We start from the raw sequence: 22053 nt of genomic DNA, 5'->3' as shown, positions 1-22053 counted from the left end.
CGGGGCCGGTTATATCAAGAACCACCAACAGACTCAGCCTCCATGCCCCCTCCCCCTGCCCCCCCTCCCCGCCCCTGTTGGAAGGTTGCGGTTTGGTCCCACGTCTCCAGCCATTTCCAGACCTATTCCAGTTGCATGAAAAAGTGTGCCTTCTCCTTCTTAATGACCTTCCAGTTTGAGGGGTACAATAGCATGTACTTGGTCTGATCTGCTGCTTCATCCAGTCCTCTAAGAAGGACTCCGCTGATGACCCTTCAACCCTCTCTAGGTACCCCAGCACACAAATGTTTTTGCAGTGGGCACAGTCCTCCATGTCCTCCACTCTGTGTTCCAACTCATGGGTAACTGTAGTCTGCCTAGCCATGTGCTGCTTAAGTGAGAATACATCTCCTTGCAGAGTCACCCTCCGCTGCAGCTACCTTATCAGCCACCTTTCGCAAGTCAGGGTTGAACAGATTGACATCAATAGAAACAGTCTAAATTTGTTGCTCAAGGTCTGTTCAAGAGCCCTGAATAGCCACCTGCAGCTTCAACCTTGAGGGATCCAGCTCCGGGTATGCACATGCAGAGTCTGCACCTCCCTGACAAGTAATCAACTGAGAAGGTTGCTGGGGCGTTGTGTATTGCGTGATGGTATTGCTGAAGTGCAAGCGTGCCGACTTGTCCTTTCCCATGATTGCCGCACCAGAGATTGTAACACTGCTCCTTCCAGAACTTCTCTCCCTTCAGGCAGCAAGCAGCCTTTGAGCTCCTAGTCCAGGCAAGGGCCCTAGTCCATGGGCAGGTCAGAGGGGCGGGTGCGCCACCCCCACCCCACAGACAGGGCTACCATTCCTCAATGATTAGGGGAGAAGCCCTCACAGTCACCCCACAGCAACAACTACCACCTGCACTGACCCCCTCCCCCCTGCTTCGGCCCCCTGGGCACTCCTGCACGTGCCACCCAAGGACAGTAACTGTAAACACCAACTCCTGCCAGGGTCAGCCAGTCCACACCTCCAGGCACCAATGACCTACATGCACCCAAGGGATTGTCAGACGTTCCAACCAGGGACGTCCAGGCTCCCTGCCCCCACCCCACCCAGAGTCTGTGCCTCACAGGAGGCCAACAGCAGGCTGTCCAAAGACCAGCTGGGCGCCTATGGGGAGGCCATTTTCTCCATGTAGGCTGAGAAAATGGTAGAGTGTGCATGACTGGTTTGGTCAGCCCCAGAGGGCTGACCCCAGAGGGCTGACCAAACAGTCAGGGCCCGCAACATTGGAATAGCCACTCCTCCCCTGCCCTGTTGCAGGAACGCCCGCCTCCAACCAAACCCTTCTGCTTTCTCGCAGTGTGAGAAGCAGTAACATAAAATGTTAAAATGTTATGTTACTGCTTCTCACACTGCGAAAAAGCAGTGGGGCGATGCTCCTTCGCCCCCACGGAGAAGCTGCCCCTGTTTAAATGACTGAGAGGAGTGCTCACATTTGCCTTTGCAATTGATAGTGAACACATGCATCTTTGGAAAGCGGGTAAGGTGTAATTTGGAAGTACCTCTCCCTAGATTGATACATGTGTGTACCCAATTGTTCAGTCAGTAAAAAACCTTCTATTTAGGCCTCGTAAACTGAAACATTGTAAGCTGTCCAGTAGTCTGAGTGACCTAGTCGGCGATGTACAGGTAGTAGTTCTGTACAGTAACAAATTATCATCAAAGCTACTAACTAAAGCAAAATTATAAAAGGATGTATTGTCAGAAGCAGTGACAAGCCTTGGTCTGACCATGTATGGTTGGGTGTTTCTAGCAAATATCTTGTTCATAGTTGTGTTTGCATAATGTGAGACACTTTATTGCAACTGTTTTGCATGCCTGTGAGGTATTTGTATTTAAAAGACACCAACTTACAACAAAATTAACTTTGCCAATGCTCCCCATCTACAGATGAGTACCTGATTTACATGACCGAAAGGGATTTGCAGGCACTTCCACATCTCAGTGTTGCCTGTTATGTGGAAGCCCAGAACACAATCCCTGTTTCTTCATGTTGCCTGTGGTGTTGTGTTAGCTGAAAACAAGTGTGTACTTTTGTATGTTTCAGTCCTATGTGCCTTTGAGTATACTTTTAAAAAGATTGCAAATTTCTGTTAATTTTGCTACATGCCCTATGCACTTTTCTCGTTGAGGCTTCTCTTTTACCGTCTCTTATATGTCCTCTTTTCTGGTCTTTACTTCAGGAGACTGTGGAACAAGCACCTCAGGATTTCCTCACATCTTTTGAGATGTTTGACAGCACTTACAGTTTGTACACGCACAGGTGAGAGCCAGGGTAACGCATGAATGGCAAATCTTACTAGGCTGTGGGAGAGTAAAAGGCATACAAACGCTGTGTTGAAAGGGATGCGCGTGGACTATGGTGAATAGAGCATGAATCCAATGAGTAGAGTGTCCAGGATAGTAGATAGAGTGGAATGTGGTTATTGTTTTGAGAATGGATGGGAAAGCAAGTATATTCTATGCTTCATCATATTGTAGAAGCATTATGGGAATACTGTTTAGAGGTGTGACTTTAATGAGGGGGTATTATAATAGGGTGGTTGGGGGGGCTAGGGATACCATAGGGAGAGGCAGTGGAAATATGGTAGACCTGGAAGTCTGGAGATGATGTGTGTAGTGAGGGCAGAAATATTGGGGTTAGAGTGAAGAGGATACCTTAGGGAGTGGTGATAAGAATATTGTGGGAAAGGATGATAGCATGGGGAGTGGGGATTGAGTTACCAGAGTGAGGAAAAGATGGATACTGTGGGAAGGGAAGTCTGATGGAGTGAATACTATCAGGACTCAGATCAGGCATCCGAAGGGGGAGAGGCTGATGACGTCATGCCCCTGGAGGAACACGGATACTGAGGCAACAGGGGTGCAGAAATACTACAGAGAAGGAGAGCAGACTTTTCTCTAATAAATTGTTATGGATGAGGAGAGCCGGAACATCATACTAATAGGAGATCAAGAATACCATAGAAATGTGGTACAAACCAAGGCAGCAGAGTTACCATGGGAGACATGATTACCAAAGTTGCACTTGGAAAGGACTGGAGAGATTGTGAGTGGTTATGAGTCAGTGGAGCTTTGGAGATGCACAGTAATGCTATTCTGTGAAAGGGCAGAATTGCTCTAGAAATAAAGTTGGGATGCCTTGTGTTGGGGCCCAGATATGCGTGTAAGGATGGAGATATGCAGTGCTTATGGAGAACTGTCTCAATTGTCTTGGACAAGAGGAAATGGGCCTTGGGGCAGAGGAGCACTAATGCTGTGAAGAGAGGGACAGATTCCTTGGAACATAGGGGTAAGATCAGGATTCTGTTCTCTATTATATTGCCCATGCTGATTAGTAAATACATGTTTGAAACATACTTGTATAATAATGTTGGCCAGCAATTAAAGTCTCCATTTTGGGAAGCAATGTAGTACACATACATTATAGGTTCAAGTGGTAAGTAAACAGGATATGACTTCATAGACACCACCATAGACCTCTTAGTTGGCAGCCAATCCATAGGCTTACTACTGTGGTGAGTTCTGATCTTCCTGGCCATCTTTTTCATGGGTGGTCTCACTAGACTGTTGTGGCGGCTGTGCATCATCTTTGGTTAAGGCATCTCCACTTTGATGTGCACCTCATATACCCACTGCTGTGGTGTCTGTGGATCTTCTTGGATTGCACCATTTCCTCTTCTGGGAGTATCCTTTTTTTACCCATTACTGTGTGATCTGTGGATAAACTTGGCTTGTGCCAGCTCCATCTCAGATGATGCTACTAGACTACTGGGAGGACCAATTAGCCCACATACCAACTACCTTTGTCCCTGTAGCTACCTATGGGCTGTGAATCTGTGCTTTTGGGTGGACTGCATTGACACACCATAGTGGACTTCAACAGTCTTAGGCAACAGAATTAAATTACCCAATCAACTCTGATAACGGATTTTAGCTCATAACTGAGTTACTGACATACACACCTAGATGGCACCCGCTATTGGGAACAGCGGGAATGGACACATGACAAATAACCTAAGAACTGCAGAGTTTGGTAGCTGAGTTTTGGTGCTCCAGATCAAATAATCATATTATTGCATATCAAAGGCCTAGAAACTACGGGGGCGTGGCTAAGCACGCAACTGGTATGGACGCCTTTGGGTAGAGCTCCGCTCCGAGCTCCCCTTCCCGGTGAATTTATCCGCCGAAATACCTGCTGCAGCTGACCGGAAAATACAGGCGACACCGCAGGACATCGCGGACGTGTGCCCCTCCGATTTTGGTGGAGATCGGTAGTACCGGGCAGCACCGAAGCCTTCGGGGCGGAGCGGCCGGGCAGGTCGGCGCCAGGCCGGATACGACCACAGGAGAGACCGCAGCTTTGGCGGGAGAGCTGGGCCCGGAGGCGCGGCCTGCAGCCTGAAGCGGCAGCTACTGGTGAGGGTGATCCGAACTGCCCGAGGCATGGACTGGAGCTGGCAAGAGGAGCACAGAAGGCGCTGAATTCCCCACCCTGCCTTCCACGGGACCAGCATAGGAGAAGAGAGTGAGCACGGGAAGCCCCCGCGTGGTGACGCAGCGCTCGAGCCAGCACATTGAGGGCAGACACGGAAGGCGGCTGGGAGATTGGGACAGGGCCAGAACTCGGCGCTGATGACCCTTGAGGCCCCGGCCTGGCAACTGGGCAGCGACATCTGCGCCAGGACACACAGTGGTGGAGAAGACCGGGAACCGCGATCGCACTGACGCAGGCGGACATGGCCTGGAACCCCTGAGGTGCCGCCCTGCGACCACGTGGCGGTACACCACATATAGGTACGAGAAGCGGCGGCAGAGGAGAGCAGGGACGGCTCCTGCTGCCACGAGAGACACTGGAATAGCGGCCCACGGGAGGTGGGGGCCTTGGGAGGTGACAGGCGCTGCGTGCGTTGGGGTGAATACAGGAGTGGACGGTGAATGGTGCCCCATTGCCTGGTGGAACGCACCGGAGGCCCGCTTGTGAAGAGCGCTGAGGACCGCCTGGCCCGTCGGCACGGTAACACACTCACTTACCGGTCAGAAGGTATTGGCCGCGGTCTGGGGAGCCTGCGCGAACAGATTAGAGCGCCGCCATTAACTGTAACCTGCACGGTGAGCTGCCCACTGTGGCGGAGGCTGATTGAGACCAATGCTGGAGCCAGGACACCCTTGAACATTACGCAGTGAGCGGAGAGCGGACCAGCGCTGTCCTTGAGTGCTGACACAACAACGAGAGGAGACCGCAACCCACGATACTACTGCGGACCTCGTGCTTGCGCCGCCTCGCCGGCCGGTGTGAGCACCCCTGACACCGCCACCACCGAGGATCGAGCACATACCAGGGTGCTGATGTCAGGAGGGACCAGGACCCGGACTGGGACCGGGAACACGCAACCTAAGGGTAAGATGGACAAGACAGGGAAGAACGCAGAGCCGGACCAAACGGCAGCCAAGCTTGACACCATGTTGGCTGCCATGGAGAGGCTAGAGGAATCCATCCAGCTTACTCGCACCTCCCTGGCGACCAAAATCGATAGTGTCGCCATTGACCTAAACCACCTGAGAGCTGACCATAAGAAGCTAGCGGATCGCACCACATCCCTGGAGAGCGACATGAAGGACTTCCTCCACCACCGGGCTCACAGACCCGGATCGCCACGAAGGCCTTGCGGACATGGGCTGCAAATGGGACCTGCAGGACGCGTGGCGCATCCGCAATCCACACACCAGGGTATACTCATACTTTTCAGGGGTACACTCCCTACACGTACGACTGGACAGTTACATGATCACTAGTGAGATGCTCCCACACGTGACGGACGCATACTACATGGGGCACACACACTCGGATCGCAACCCGCATATAATAGACCTGACATGGCAACGACTGCACCCCCCGGTGCCCACTTGGAAACTGCAGCCAGACTTGCTTCTAGACGGCCCTTTCAGACATTCCATATGCGCACAAACAGCACAGTACTTCGAGGAAAACACAGGCACAGCGTCTACCCCTCAAGTTGAGTGGGACGCTTTCAAAGTGGTGCTCAGAGGGCACTGCATGGGCACACAGGCTAACTCCAGGCAACAGGTAGAGAGAGACCTGGCACGCATAGAGACAGAACTGCTACAGGGAGAACGGGAAGCGGCGGAGGGTGAAGACACGGGGCTACTAACAGCTCGAACTGAGCATGAGAAATTGCTAGACAGGCTGCGATACCTCAATTACATGGCCCGCACACACCACACAGGAGACAAACCTGGCAAATTGCTAGCATGGCTGATCAGTCAAGAAGATCGCACGGCCCCAGTAACAGCGATACAAACTCCCACTGGGGCGGTGGTACACACGCAGGAAGAGATACACGAGTCCTTCGTGGGGCACTACCGTGCGCTATACGAATCGCAGCTGCATACACCCCACTCAGACATCGCTGATTACCTCGGCACTATCACGCTGCCTGAGTTAACCGAAAACCAACAGGAAGACTTGGGTATGCCGCTCACACCAGACGAGTTGCGCAAAGCCATTTTCGCCCTCTTAAATGGCAAAGCTCCAGGCCCGGACGGGCTGCCAGCCGAGTACTACAAAGCATGTTCTGACATACTAATACCCGAACTACTCCGGACATACTCTTCGGCACTGGAGGATTCGTCTCTGCCCCAGTCAATGAATGAGGCGAACCTGGTGTCTCTCATCAAACCGGGCAGAGATGGCACACGTCTCGGCTCATACCGGCCTCTGGCGCTTTTAAATACAGACGATAAAATACTGGCGTCAACACTGGCCCGACGATTAACACCACTAGTACCCAATCTTGTACACGGGGATCAGAATGGCTTTGTGCCCACCAGGAGCACCTCACAGAACATAAGGAGGTTGTTTCGGATGCAGGCATATGCAGTGCGAAGGTGGCCGCGGTCGGGATGCTTAGTTCTGGATCTGGAGAAAGCCTTCGATTCAGTGGAATGGCCCTATTTACTGGCGACATTACGTAAGTTCAATCTAGGCGATGACTACATGGAGCTAGTCGGTCTGCTGTACAGAAGGTCAGAGGTACGAGTCCGCACGGGTAAACTGCTGTCCGCTACCATCAAAGTCAGACGCGGCACCAGGCAGGGATTCCCGCTGTCTCCGTTGCTCTTTTCATTGGCGATGGAGCCCCTTGCGGAATTACTGAGAGGCAGAGGCGCGGACTGGGGAATCCCGTTAGCGGATGGAATACACACAGTCTCGCTCTATGCAGATGACCTGCTCCTGTACGTCAGGGACCTGACCCTCCTACCGCCGGAGTTAGCGGACATCTTCCGAACTTTCGAGGCGATGTCAGGACTCAAGGTGAACTGGGCCAAGTCGGGGGTGTATTCGTTCGGCCCGATACCCCGGAGTTCGAGATTAGGATCAGCGATGTGAGGCTTGCCTGGTACCACACCACGTTTCGATACCTGGGGGTGCATATTTACAGAACATTACCTGAAGTACTGGATGGTAACCTGACGCGAGCCATCACGTCCATACGTTCGCAAATCTCCTTTTGGAAGACCCTCCCGCTCAACGTGCCAGGCAGAGTAACGCTGGTGAAAATTGTGTTGCCAAGGTTGCTATATTACTATGCCAACATCCCAACCTATGTCCCGGCCCGTGTATTCAGGGAGTTGGAAACCATGATCAGGGACCTTATTTGGAACGCAGGGAGGCCCCGAGTAGTGCTGAGGAAACTCTACGCCCCTGCAGACGCTGGAGGCCTCGCGGTACCCAACCAGGAGCTCTATTACTTGGCAGCACAGTTGCAGTGGGTAGCAGCCTGGCTAAGCGGTAGACATTTGGGTGACACAGCCACAGATAAGGGTATGCTGTCCTTTACCCAAATACACACGATGTTCCACCCTCTAACAAAGATGACACTCCAGACGCAACTACACATTGTAGTGGCCCTCAAATGTTACTCCCGAAGCCTTCGGCTCACAAAGACGCTGAGGCCGTGTGCCCCGGCGCTCCCACTCTTGGGTACTCCCAGAGCCGCGGGTGTGGTGACGGAGTCAGCAATGGAGCCATGGACACGGTCGGGAGTGGACACCATGGCGGATATGTATGCAGATGGCGCCTTGATCCCTTTCGCGACACTCGCAGAGGACACGGGACTGCCTGCCGGGTAGTTCCTACAGCATGCATCCATAGTACGGGCATTCGCGCAGGTATGGGGAAGCATTGTGGAAGAACCGCCTACCCATCAACTAGTGCAATACCTACACATCATGGGGAATGGCTCGCACGTGATCCATTGGTTGGCACAAGCTCTGCTGTCGCACACTCACTCACTCTGCAGCCGCTGCGTGATAAGTGGGCGATGGACAGAGGGAGGGAGTGGACAGATAAAGAGTGGACAATGATATTAGAAGGCCCCAAATACATTCCTCGTAACACTCCATTTAAGCTTATACAGTTTTACATATTACACAAGGCATACCTTTCGCCAGATAAAATCAATCAGTACTTCCCAGACGCCTCCGCGGGGTGCCCGAGATGCACTCTGACAGGAGCGGATCTCCTCCACATGCTATGGCTCTGCCCAAGGATACAGACGTGCGGGCGGTCCTGTCGCTATTGGAGAACAGCACGGCCACGAAAGTGCCACATACGTGGGAGGCGTGTCTATTAGGCCTATATAAGAGAACGAAGCACAACAAGGTCCCCTCCCGCTTCTGGGACCTGGGCCTCATCACAGCTAAGAGGCTCCTCACCAAACATTGGAAACGCAGAGAGTCACCGCTCGCTGAGCATTGGCGCACCTCATTTGACAACTGGGCAAGGGCAGAGAGCATTACTCTCCACAGGGAAGAGACAGCGGAGCTTAGGGCATTTCCCATAGCAAACCTTTGGGATGGGATACTATGCTCCTTCCACCAAGAATGCCAAATTCAGGGAATTCCCCCGGTCATTCCCCCTCCTGATGCGGCCACGACGTAACGTGCAGTGCTGAGGACATGATGCCCGAATACTGGAGCCCCAACGTATGAGCGGACACGACACGCTGGCCTTGGGGTGCCTGCGGCCCGCTCACGCGAACACTAAACCCTGAGCGGCCGTGCACACAGCAGAACTGCGCGAATGTAGCCACCGCGGCCCACCCACCCGCCACCGAGTTGACTGTCCATTGACAGACAAGTAGGATTTGACCGCACACAACAGCCACACCCAGCTCCTATTAAACTAGTACGCTCTCACCATATCGCACAACACACACTTCCAAGTTGACTCTCCCCCACTCTTTCTCTTTTCTATTTTTCTTTTTATCTTTTAATTTTCCCTCTTCTTTCTCCCCTGATCCATTGACCTCTTGGCCAGTTCTAGATTCTGTGAGCTGAGACAGGTCCGCTGACAGGTCCACTGTTCAGGCTGTCACAGACAAGCACACATATCCATGGCAACACTGTCACGCTCTACCACGACCACACTATACTATGAGCGCATTGGATGACCTGAGTGGGAGAGATGCACGCTAGTGCCTCAGACACAGCAATAGACACACTGGGTACTCGGATCCTGGCCACGAGATGAAAAGGCAACAGACCTCATGTCAGCCCTGAGGCGAGAGGACGGGACGCTGGTCTCGCCACCGGAGTTCGCAGCTAACGCTGCGCAGACACACGAGGCCGGGACACCGGGGTAGTGTCACATGACACAGGATGGATCCTACCAATAGCTACTGGTTGACACCGATCATTGGGAGTTGAGGCCATGACATTTGACATACCACTAGACCACAGTGACCAACCTCGTGCCAAGTTACCCCTTTTTCCACATGATATGACACTGGTAACATCCTGAGTACAAAGACGCAATGTGATTGTTGTGTAGACTTGTGGAGATGACATGCTTTGTTATGGCTTGAGTCGATCAATGATGTTGTATTCATGTTTTTGTAAAACCAATAAAACATATTAAAAAAAAAAAAATCAAAGGCCTAGAAACTACAATGGGTTGTTACCCATTAAATTCCAAAGCAAATCTAATAGTCAGGCCTGCTGCTACAGAGATAACGGAAATCATAATAACAACAACCATATTTGTATAGTGCACATTCAAACCGAAAGTGCTCTCTAGGCACTATTGACAGAAAAGGAGTTTTATTGTTACGTAACTCACTGGAACTCATTGGATGTGTAAAGGATAGAGGGCAAGGTGTACCCACCTAGAGTTGATCCATGCAGTGGATGTGTTGGTCCTCTCGGCCACTAGACCCACAAAATAAATGAATCTGGTTCGTTATAAGAAACTGTTGTACTCAAGTATCTGGTAGCTAAGCCTGCTCCTCATCAGTCACTAAACTAAATCACAGCTTATTTGTATTCATTGTTTTTATTGTAGTGCTTTTATGCAGTGCACTGAAAAAAGGAAGAGGAGTGGTGCAGAATATGTTAACACATGGAACTCACAACAGAATGCAAACTATCAAGTTTCTAATTGATACTTCTAACTGCAGATGTCTCTCCTTTAGGAGATCTCCATCGCTCAGCATAAGAATAGACCGTGGATGAAGCATAGGTTCTGCTCCAGGTCGCAGACCCAGTCTCAAGGCCACTCCCATGAAAAAATCAATTTCAAGGTCCTGTAAACTCAAGTCTTAATCTAGAGACAAACGCATGAAAGTCAAGCAGTACTCAGCCGCATCCCGCAACACTATGCTTAGCAAGAAAGTGCAAGGGTTTCAAGAACAAGATCGCACCCCTCCATTGCATCCTGAATCTGAACCAATCCAATAATTGTTTCTGGTGCACCTCAAATTCACTGCAGCATCTTTCACCCCGCAGCAAGTAGCAGCCCTCAAAGAGGCCATGCTGCAGATACTTGGTGCACTTCACAGTCCCCTTGGCCCGCCCTTGGGTCCCACTCCATTCAGACTTTCACCAGCAAGTACACCCAGCCGATGTCTGAAACCCCAACACCCCCTTCTCTATGGGACCAGCCACCTGCAATGACTCAAGAACTGACTTCTACACCAGAACCTAGGTCGTTCCCAGTTTCTTCCTTACTGCTGCTGACGCTGGTCGATAAACCAATCCTGATGCCGATCTCTGACCCCAAACCAATCCGGACTTTTGTCAGACTGTGAAATTACAAACGCACAATCCTTGGTTAAACAGCAAGATTCCAATCACCTCCGCCCTGACACAGGTACCAGCAGAGGACTCACACTATTTTTGTTTCTGTATCGGATCTAATGCAAGAAGAACCCTATGTCCTCAAAACGATGATGACGAGGAAAGGGCCAGGTTGAACCTCTCATTCTATAGAGGATCCATTCTAGGCAGACCTGCAAAATGCCCTTGGGTTCAACACATCTTCTGAAACAGACTAGACCCACCACCCTGGCCGCCAACAGAAGAAAGCGCTTCCTTTGCAATGGTAGTACTTTCTTCCGGTAGTTCGGCATCAGGCGCGGAAGGAAGATGGCAAGTTGAGCATGCCACCGAGCACTGCTTCTTCCTATGGCTCTGAGACGGCTGCCATCCATCATGCCGCAATCGGGGAGTGATCTTTGGGGCTATTAACACCACCTACACAACTTCCCCATCAGCAAAGAAAATTCAGAGGCTGTTCCAGGGGGCTACCTTGCAATGCCCCCCTTCCAAACCCGTACTACAGAAGCCAACCCAGTCCCTTTAAGGCTGCAGGTGTGGCACTGGCTGGAACAGTATAAACCAGCAGGGAGAGAGAGCAGTCCTGCACCCTTTCTTCCCCTGCTGCAGTAGCTACCTAGCCGCTTTAGTTTGCCCTCTCAGGCTTCGTTCTGAGGAGACGCAGGGGTTTCACCCTGGCTAGATCTATTCACCACCATCAAACGTGCATTATTAAGAATTCTGATGGCTAGAATGTCTTGCAATGCACTTGCTAGAGGTGCATTCCAGCTGGAATCAAAGGAAGGACTGCTGTATTTCCTCCTACTATCTTTCCTGCCTCTTGTTCTGAGGAAGCTGAAGACAGACCAGGCCCAAATCATTTTTTTCACCCTGTATGGGGACAGGGGAGTGGGGTACTGATTGCTCTTAAGCCTGAGCTTTTATTCTCTGGTTAGGCTTCCACTCCAAGAGGACCTCTGACTCAGCAACAGGGCAGGATCCTGCATCAGAGTGATCACAACCTTCACCGCCATGTGTGGAGATTGAGCCGTGGCAGGCAAATGAGTCTGACTTGCCAACTGAGGTGGTTGATGTCATCCTTGTGGGCAGACTTCTGTTCACAGATTACATCTACTCTGGGCACTGCAACAAATTCGTTGCCTTGATGTGGTGCCTGAAATATCAACCCTTTTAAGCCAAACTTTCTGATGTTCTTTTTGTTCTTTTATGAGCACAGCAAGGCCTTGTTGCGGGCACAGTGAACGGTTATTTATCGGCCGTTTCAGCCCTTTGGTGTTTACCTTATTCACCATCTTTAAGTAACCAGTTGTGATGAGTTTAAGAGGTTTGACATGCTTTCCATCTCACTAAACTATTTTTTATGCCCCAATAGGATCTGAATGTGATTTTGACCTTAAGGCTTTTGATACCTAAAATCATCTTCCTCATTGCAATTGCATCAGCATGCCGCATGTGTGAACTGGAGGCCATTATGGTGCACCTGCCCTGCAGTTTTTTCCATCCATGGAAATTGGTGCTGAGGGCCCAGGTGGCCTTCCTATCAAGGGTTGTGACTCCATTCCCACTCTGCCAGTGTGTTTTGCCCTGCTGCACCCCTCAAAATAGAAAGACGGGCTCCATCACCTGGGAACAACCGAAAAACCTCAGCTTGATTATGGATTCCAATTTCTAATGCCAAACCCAGTCCAGCACTGCGTGCAAAGACACTTTCTACAGAATCCGAGTTCTGTGATGTATCTTCCTTTACACAGACCTTTCTCGCGGGAGTCATACATCACTTGTCTTAGTGCTGTCACATCTTGATTACGTCTTTTGGTCCTACATCAGACTGTCTAGGCTCTAACTTGGCAAGTTATAACAAATCCTGAATGCTACAGCCAGGCACATCCTAAACTTGAGCAAACAGAATCACATGTTGCTAAAGAGAGTGAGTCCTCAGTAGCCACCTGCAACTCAGAAAAGCTCTACTATCTGACTAGTTCCAAAACAGTGACTCTCAAACTAGAGATCTTATATGTTTGTATGTGCAGAGATATCCTACATACCCCATTCGTGTGCCACTCTACCCCCAAAACAGTGCTGTATGCTGCTGCACCCAGAGTAGAGTACATTTTCTGGGGCTCAGTCATAACCTCAAGCACACCAATTATACATGACACTTGTACCAACCCCCACTCCAACAAGCATTACAAACTGAGTAGCTACTTACTCAACCAACTGGAAAGGCATTTGAGGCCTTGTTAAGTGGTAGAAAAGAACTACAGGAATGCTCCATTACAATACACTAGGATTAAGTTTTCTTGCATGCAAGTGCTGGATCTGCATTAAAATGAAGAATGCTGTAATTAAGAGCGAAGACAATGACATATCCAAAATAAAGAACACCTAATGCTATTTTGTTTTAGATTTTACATTAGGTTGACAATAATAAGCAATAATAAAGGACGATATAAAGAGGTGCTATGGAATTAACCCTAGCCTTTATCCAGGCCCTTATAAAAATCAATACTTTTACTTGTTTTTTTTACCCTTATGCAACCTGTTACCCTCAACATCCAAGTCTAAACCTCTAGCCCGATTTGTAACCCTATCTCCAACCCTATTTCAGCCCTTTCCCTATTTTAACTATTACATTGTTATTAAAAAAAAAAATGAAAATCTAAATTGTTTTTTTATTCATTATTTTTAAAAAATGTTATTAATTTCTCCTTTTGTTATTTGCCATTGTGGGTCGCTGAGGTTTATGAAGCTTTTCGGAATGTAATTTACAGCACTTTTTTTAAATTTTATTGATAGCAATGGTTGTAGGTGGTGTTTTGTTTAACTTTGACACCTAAACCTAAATAAAACGATTTAAATCATAACTTTATTCAAAGGTTCCCAACTTGCATATTACAATCAAAACAGTCACAACAGCGGCAATATACATCAAATAATCCATATAAATTATCACATGCGTTGTCCCACCATATACCTTTCATCTGTTCATAGGTATCTTACCCTTGTCTATCAGATAGCCATTAGTAAAATGCCTCAGAGTCCCCACTTTTCTAATGCTCCTTGGTGTCCTCTCTCATGCCTGTAGCATTTCTGACTGCATCTCACGGTCTTCTGCCACTTTGTCATCCATCCTAAATATATTAAGTCTAAATTCCTCTAGGCGCGCGCATCACAATAATAAAAAAAAAAAACTGCTTTGTGCTCGGTGCTCGACTCCGGATCCTGATGGCATGGTACTGCACACCAGTTTAGGCATATATTTGGGAGAGATCTTCCTCCATTTATCTCTTATGGTGGAACAAACTATACAACCTGCACCACTGACAGCACTGCTTGAATATTTTCAACCTTTAAAAAAGGACATTAGGACAGGATTAGCTTTACTCATTGCAAAGCGACAGATCTTTTTACATTAGGGCAGAATGCAAACACTGCCTTTTAGGGCCTGGCTTCACGACATGATACATTGCGACACTATGAGTGATATATGCACTACCCTGCTTCCACCGACTTCACGCCCGCGAGACATTTGGCAACCTTTGAAGAATTACTTATTAGTACACCCTCTGGACAGAGACTAAAATGCTCTAGTGGGTATTGGTAGCCGAAATGTGAGACCTGGAGATAACCATAGGCGGCGGCTTATTGCTTGATACTGAGGAATGTATTACATGGAAAGTTCTTGATGCACTGTACACTCTGTGCAACCAATTGCGTTTGATGTAGTCCACTTCACGAGTACTTGTCATCTTTTTTTTTTTTTTAATCCTCTTATACCTTGTTTATTGGGGGGTTTCGCTCTTTGTTATTATTCAATTGTTTCAATCGATTTGAGATGTTATGCACTATCAATGTGTTTGTATATTGCTGATCTCAAAGAAAAAAAACAGCTTAAATCTCGATGTTGTGTATTCTCAAGGTAAACTGTACATAGTAGCTATAGAAGATTAGTGCTTAGAAGAGCTCATCCAAAAGGTTAAAACAGCAGCACAAATACATACCGATCTCTGCCAACACATTAGGTTCCAGGTTGTCCTAAACTTTACAAGAGGATGTCTGTAAAACATACATTTTCTCCCAATCAAGAGGAGTGATGGTCATATAGCTAAAGTTCTAAGTAGAAATTAAGTATGAGTTTGGTAAACATTCTGAAATCTGAGTCTGAGTCCTGCTGTAGATAATCCATATGGCCTGTCAAGATAAATCATTGGTTGAGGGCCCATCTGTAAACCTCAGTTCTATGATATGAATGTCATATGTTTGAATCTGAATGGGTGTTGAACTTAACAATATACAAACGTATTTGGCATCTCAGTCGGTTAACCCACCTATTTTAAGTGTCTTTGTGGGAGGTATAGCCAAGCTGGCTGAGGTGATAGCCACCTGATTTTCTGTCTCTGCCAGGATCAGCCTCTCATATCCACTCGTAACATTAGCCATCCAGGGATGAATGCAGCTTAAGTTTAAATCAGAGGCCCCATGTGGCTGTATCCCTAGATCTTGGCAGGCTTGAGACTTGAGGTGCTGCAGCAGCCACAAGCTAAAATGGCGCATGATCACGCATGACAGCTCTGGCAAAAGAGGGCTGCCTGGACCACTGAATCGCTAACTTGCCTGAAACTGCACTGGGCCCGAGGTGCTGGACCAGTGCAGTGTGCTGGGGGTGATGTGACAAAGATAGCAGGGCTGGGACACTGCTCTGCAGCACCTGAGAGGAGCTGGGCTTCTGAGGAGTGCCGATGAAGGCAATGAGGGGACGGAGCGACCATACGCAGGGGGAAGGCAGTAAGTTGTGAGCGGGCTTGTGGGACTTTTGATATAGTGCGAAGGTGGAGGTCTCTGGGAGGTGGTCCACCAGCATGCTGATCTATAGCGGTTCCTTGTGTTCCAGGCCTAGAGCCACCAAGGAGAGAGAAACGAGTGTCGAAGGGCCCCACCATGTAATGTTAAAAACAGGAGACCCTCTACTAGACTGGAGGCTGAAGAAATGTCCCATCCAGCAGTGGCAGAAGGACCTTATGAGCTGAATGTAGACAGGCTGCCAGTATGTAGCTGGGATGAACAGTAGGGACTTCGAGCCGTGACCAATGGCCCTGCAAGGATCTCGTAACAGGCCTTCACGCATTCACCAATAGCTTAGTTGAAGCTGCACAAACTGTTGTGCGACGCTGGCCTGACCTCGGGCAGCCGGGTGATGGGCGATTGGGATGTGCATATGTGAGGAACTACCCGGATATAGAACCCCAGGAAGAGACCTCAGACAGAGGGACGTCAGTGCATAGAAACCATTGCCATCCTGGCCTCAAAGCACTATGCAGACAAAGACTTCAGTGGGGAGGGATGGTTCTAACCCAATAATCTGTGTTCTTCATGAGAGATATTAACTCAATCGAGCCCAAACTGGACGAACTGCACCAAGGTGTACCATTCTCCTAGCCAACAGGAGACTCAATAGTAAGTCATAGACCCTGGATAAGTAGCTCCTGGGCTATGGAAAGGCTTGCTAGATTACAGACTTTGCATTTTTACGGCATTTAATACACTGGCCTTCGCCCATGTTTGGAAACAGAGGTGCTGGTGCCTTGGCACTGGCCCCAGCCATTCATGACTTCAAGAGCCATAGTGACAGACTGGCGAGAGAGAACAGAGGTAGACATAAAACAAAATGTTGCAGCAAAGACCTCCTTGGAGAGAGGGGGCCAAGAAAAGTGCAACGGACCAAGCAGAATCTAATTGAGAAGACTTGGCCTGTGAAGGAGATGAGCAGATATTTCCTCATATAAGCTTTACAGGAGATCATAAAGGGAATTAAAGCAGTTAAAATGGATTCATCTAGGGTGGAATGCCCTGCAGTTGGATCAAGCGATGTCCCACTAATGAGCTCCGGCCCGAGTCCCCTTAAAGTCCGGGCCACGGCAGCGTGAGATTTCCAGGACTGGTTATAATAATCAACATTGATGGCGGAGTGCTTCAAGTGGTGTCCCCACTGTAGGATCCAGCTTCGAGATCTGCTGCAAAAAGCACTCCTTCTTGAAACCTGAGCGCAAGAGATGGCGCCCTTCCTGAGACCTGTGAGCAGCTCGTAATATTGAAAACAATGCCAGCTTCACATAATCCCTTGACAGGTTGGCAAGAGTGGAGCTGGTGAGGAGACCCTGCGAGTGATGCGAGCACAGCAAAAGTTGAGCGGAATGCAGCCCACACTGTTTAAAGACCAATGGAAGGTAGCTTGAATGCCTAGCTTAGGCAGATTGTTGTAGTAGCACCATACTACCTCCCCTTCTATGGGGAGACAATTGATAAACTAGTATTGAGGCCCAGCCAAAAGCTCATTCTTTTTTTGCAGTGCCTCTTGGGGTGAGGTCCATCTGTTCAAAAGCCATAGTTGGGGACCTTAATGTAGACAAATAAGAAGACACCTGTTCCATGAGTTCAGTCTGAAAACAAACAAATAATTACCTTGCAAGCCTAGGGGAGGAGGAGATCAACCCCACCTCATTTGGAAGGAGACGCTCCCACCTACCCAAGAGCTGACCACCAAATGTTCTTTTCTGGGCGATAATTACCATAAACACCTAAGGAGACAATCATGAGTACACTCTGGGTATGCCTGGCCTGAAGGAGTGAATTCATTCTTTCCACTCCGTACAAAAGAGAATTTGTGACCTTTGGGACATAGAGAAACATATCCCCAATTAAAAGACTGACCCCCACCTCCAAATGGACTTAATATGGCGAACAAGGGAGTGCTGGGTACGCTCGTTCACCTCCTGTCGCATTGCCCAAAACTCCGAACCTACCGATTGGCATAGCATTAACAAAATGTTCCACACCAATATTCCTTTCCCGCCCTACACCATTCTGGGTTTACCATATGCACTCATGTTCCCACAGCTCTCACATAGGGAGAGAGTTATCGTCCAGGCACTTTTCGCAGCCAAACAGACAATCATTGCCCTTTGAGGGTAGGGGCTCTTCCTGCACAATAAGGCATGGCTTCACCACCTTTGGTACCTTTTGGGGATGGAAAAGATCTCTGCTACACTAGAGGGAAGAGAGCCCATGTTCAAGAAAACCTAGGGCCCATGTATCGTTCAGGAGTATAGAGAACTCTCCTGTCCCAAATATCTGAGAGTACGGTGCCTTGCGTCCTCTCTTATCCCTCCCTGATATTGCACAGCTATTTCACTACATACAGCAGTCACTCTGGGGTTCTAACAGTACATTTCCCTAATGGTTGAAACAGACACACTTTGTAGAAGACGCTGAGTGACTTAAGAGCGGGCGGTGTTGAGCGAGGGGAGGAAAGATGTCCTCTGTTGGGACGTGAGATTTGTTGCATTATTTTTGTTTTCACCTTTGCTGATTGTGTCCACCATCTGTTGGATGTAGGCGGTACATATTGTAAATCTATAAACCGATTTAAACCATAAATATGGCAACCAAGAAGGGGGAAGTCACTGTTATAAAGGAAGAGTGTATAGTTGCCTGGAAGACATACATCTTAAAATAGCCAAAATAGTTACAATCAAATGCAGGCCCTAAAGGCAGACCTTGCAACTGGTCTCCCAGATGTCACTAAATAGATGGAAGCCTTGGGTGAATGGGTCTCTGCCAGTGAAGATGATGTTGCTCGGGTTAGAATTCCTTAATGAAAAGAGAAGACCAGAGGCGTTTGGAGGGTCAGAAATCCAAACAAGAGGGAGTTTATGTTCTTCTTGCACATCTATAGATTGTATTTAAAGTTTGATCTTATGCGCGGTACCCAGGTCTTGGCTTAGTAAATATGACAATCTCCATCACAATTACAATAGTAGGGTCAGACCATGCAATGCTGATCTGGGAGGAAGATCTATTGTGTGGGCATTAGGCATATCACTTGGAAATTTGATAAAGCTCTACTAAAATATTGGTTGTTCAAATAGACATTGAAGGATGCGATTATCAGTATTTTGATGATAATGATACAGGTGAGGTTAACCCTTATACAATCTGGCATTCTTTAAAGTGGGTTTCAGATTCAAGTGCATAGTGGGGAAGGTAAAACTACGACAAATTGGGAAATGCCGTAGACATTCCCTGGAAGCTGAACTGAAAACTACTGCCAAACAACATTACCTCACATGTTCCTTGAAAGCCCTATGAAGAGTGAGTGCCTTGAAGAGCTAGATTGATGTCTTGGCCACAGAGAATTTGAAAAAGTCTTTCCTTTACCCACGGCAGAGATGTTTTGTAAACATGCCTATAAGGTGGAGCACTTCTAGCAAAAGCAGCAGATAATGTTTCAAGAAAATCCCAAATCTTGTACAAAGTTAAGGCCAAATGATCAGTAAGCATATAAATAAAGCGATGGTTTCAGAGATTATTCAACAGATAACATGGGTCCTCCCCATGGAAAGCCCTGAAAGCCAGCATCAAAGCTTTGAAGTTAATATGCTTTTCAAACGGGATCCAGGGTAGGTGTGTCAAATGTGGAGAAATATGATGGCACTTCGGGACTCTCCTGATTAGTCTTGTGCTGCATTCAGGATTAACTGAAGTCTGCATATCAAATATGCAGGGAGAACAAGGTAGAGACTGTTAAAGTAGCCCAGGAGAGAAGCGAGTAAAGAATGAGCTACTATGTTCCTAGTCTTTTCACAAACCAGATAAAGAAACTTCTTTATGATTTTCATCTTCAGAAAACAGACACAATTTGTTTAACTTGAGCTGCAAAGGAGAGAGTGGAATAAAAAATAATGCTCAGATTTCTAACTGAAGAGGTAGGCTTAGGAGGAGTGTTGTGTTCAGGAGGTCACCAAAGGGAAGGAAGTGGGCAGCTTTTTTGGTTAAAAACCAAAACCTCAGTTTTGTCATAATTTAGTTTCAAACAATGTGCATCCATCCAAGCCACAACACCTCTAAGATATTCTTTAAACTTGTATAAAGCTGCCTCCGTGTTATCTTGGAAGGAAAAAAAACAATTTTGTCATCAGCGTACACCACTACCTTAACACCCCGATTTGATGAGATTCGCCAAGGGGGAAAGTAAAGATTGAATAAGAGTGGGTTCAGAGCATATCGCTGTGGAACACCACATATCAGTGGTATAGGAGATGAAAAATGCAGGTGTAAGTGCACCCATTGGAATTTACCCTCCATAAAATAGCCTTGTCTTGAATGTCAAGACAGCTAAGTCTTTTCAACAAAATAGCATCAGAAGCCGTGTCAAACACTGCTGACAAATTAAGGAGCAACACCATAAAAGGTGTGCTCTTGTACAGATTCTCTCTGACTAACTCTGCCACCTCCAGAAGGGCTGTCTTTGAGCTAGAACCTGTCCGAAAAACTGGCAGCGAAACATGGAGACTAGATTTGTCCTCCACAAAAGTGGACAGTTGTTGATTGGTTAATTTCACCAGAATCTTTTCAGGAGCTGGGGGGAGAGATGTGGCCTACAATTGTACAGCACACTTGTCTACATTAGGCTTTTTTTTAGCAACAGCAGAAGAAATGCCAGTTTCCAACACAAGGAAAAAATATTTACCTAGGCATTCCATATTTCAGGGAGCAAGGGTTAAAGTCCTGAGCCATAAGTCTGAAGTTATGCGGGGCAGATTTTGTCTGGAGAACCGGATTTGCATTTTAATAACTCATTCAAGTAGCATTCTCCAGAAATAGGGGAAAGTTCATGAAAGATTGACTTATGACCGGAAGAAGCACAAGGAATGGTTTCCATATACTCTATATCAACCGAACTAATAACTAAGGTCTCTGACTGAGACTCGGGCAAGGAAGAGTATACATTTGCTCACTTTGCCACAGGATTCAAGCTAGCCTGGCTGATGAGGGGTGTTACCCTGAAACTGGTCCCAGGATGCTTGTTTCCAGTCTAGGGAAGACCTGGCTTGGCAGTTCGGGCTGGACTGTTCCCATGAGGCACAGGATCAAGGCTGATTTGCATATAGCTGGGTCTGAACTGGGGTGGCGAAGTGAGCTAAAGTACAATGATGGATTCAACCCAGCTCTGTGACTGGGGGTGAGTGTCTGAAAAGTTTCAGTGCTCTGTCCATCATCTCCTTGTGCTTGCTAAGTTTGGAACCTTCCCATCAAATAGACTGATAGCCTTTTTATCAGAGGGGGTGATTGCCATTTTTCTCCCTTCGAGTGACACAAAGGAATTTAGTAGCTTAAAGACTTTTTTGGAGAATTCGCCTCTGCCTTGATATGGTGAGTTTTTTATGGAGGTTTCTAAGCACTGTTTTGTAGAGAATCTTTGGATTGGAATCATACGATTTCCTCCAATTGCGGTCTAATTTTTTGCACAGACTTTTCTCCATTCTAAGGAGAGGGGAAAGCCAGAGTGCAGACGGCCTCATTCTTTTTGCTTCCTGCTTTTTTTTTTTTTGTAAAAGTTTTATTTTTCAGTTTGCATAACACAAAATAAGCAGTACAACGAGCGACACTTCTGAATTACAGACTACATATGGGCAGAGCACTTTAGTAGGGAGAGTCTCTACAGTAGCGTAGCTTAGGCAATGCAAAATCAAAGTCCGAAGACCTGCCAAGGAGGGCAGCGGAACTGAAGCGAGTTGACTCATGCATAAGTGTTGAGCCCTTCTAAAGGTGCCATGGGTGACGCTCATCAGGAGCAACCCATAAAGAACCCCCCCCTTCCCTCCCATCCCACCCCCCGTGGTGATGACAGCCATTCATACATACAGACAACTTTGCACAATTAAAGTTGGAATAGGTGGAGCGCGCGCACTGAGGAAGGGCAGACTGCCGAGGGCAATCCACATGAAAGGAAGCGGACCAGAGGGCCCCAGCGGAAGATGAAGTTCTTAAAGTTTCCCAGAAAGATGTCCGCCACTCGTTCCACACTCAGGAGTCTCCACAGTCT

At 48.0% G+C, this 22053-nt stretch overlaps 1 protein-coding gene across 4 annotated transcripts in view; it reads left to right on the top strand.

The window, feature by feature from the left end:
- The window catches only part of ENTPD5 (ectonucleoside triphosphate diphosphohydrolase 5 (inactive)), a 372723-nt gene that overhangs the window by 225067 nt on the left and 125603 nt on the right, over positions 1–22053 (top strand). For all 4 annotated transcript variants that reach the window (XM_078659868.1, XM_078659869.1, XM_078659871.1 and 1 more), the window contains one exon: positions 2216–2295. In XM_078659868.1, coding sequence (XP_078515994.1) covers positions 2216–2295 — 80 coding nt within the window. The remainder of the gene's footprint in view (positions 1–2215; positions 2296–22053) is intronic.

This window comes from Lissotriton helveticus, chromosome 9 (genome assembly GCF_964261635.1).
Source record: "Lissotriton helveticus chromosome 9, aLisHel1.1, whole genome shotgun sequence".
In the NCBI taxonomy this organism is placed as follows: domain Eukaryota; kingdom Metazoa; phylum Chordata; class Amphibia; order Caudata; family Salamandridae; genus Lissotriton; species Lissotriton helveticus.
This window is presented reverse-complemented; position numbering and strand designations above follow the sequence as displayed.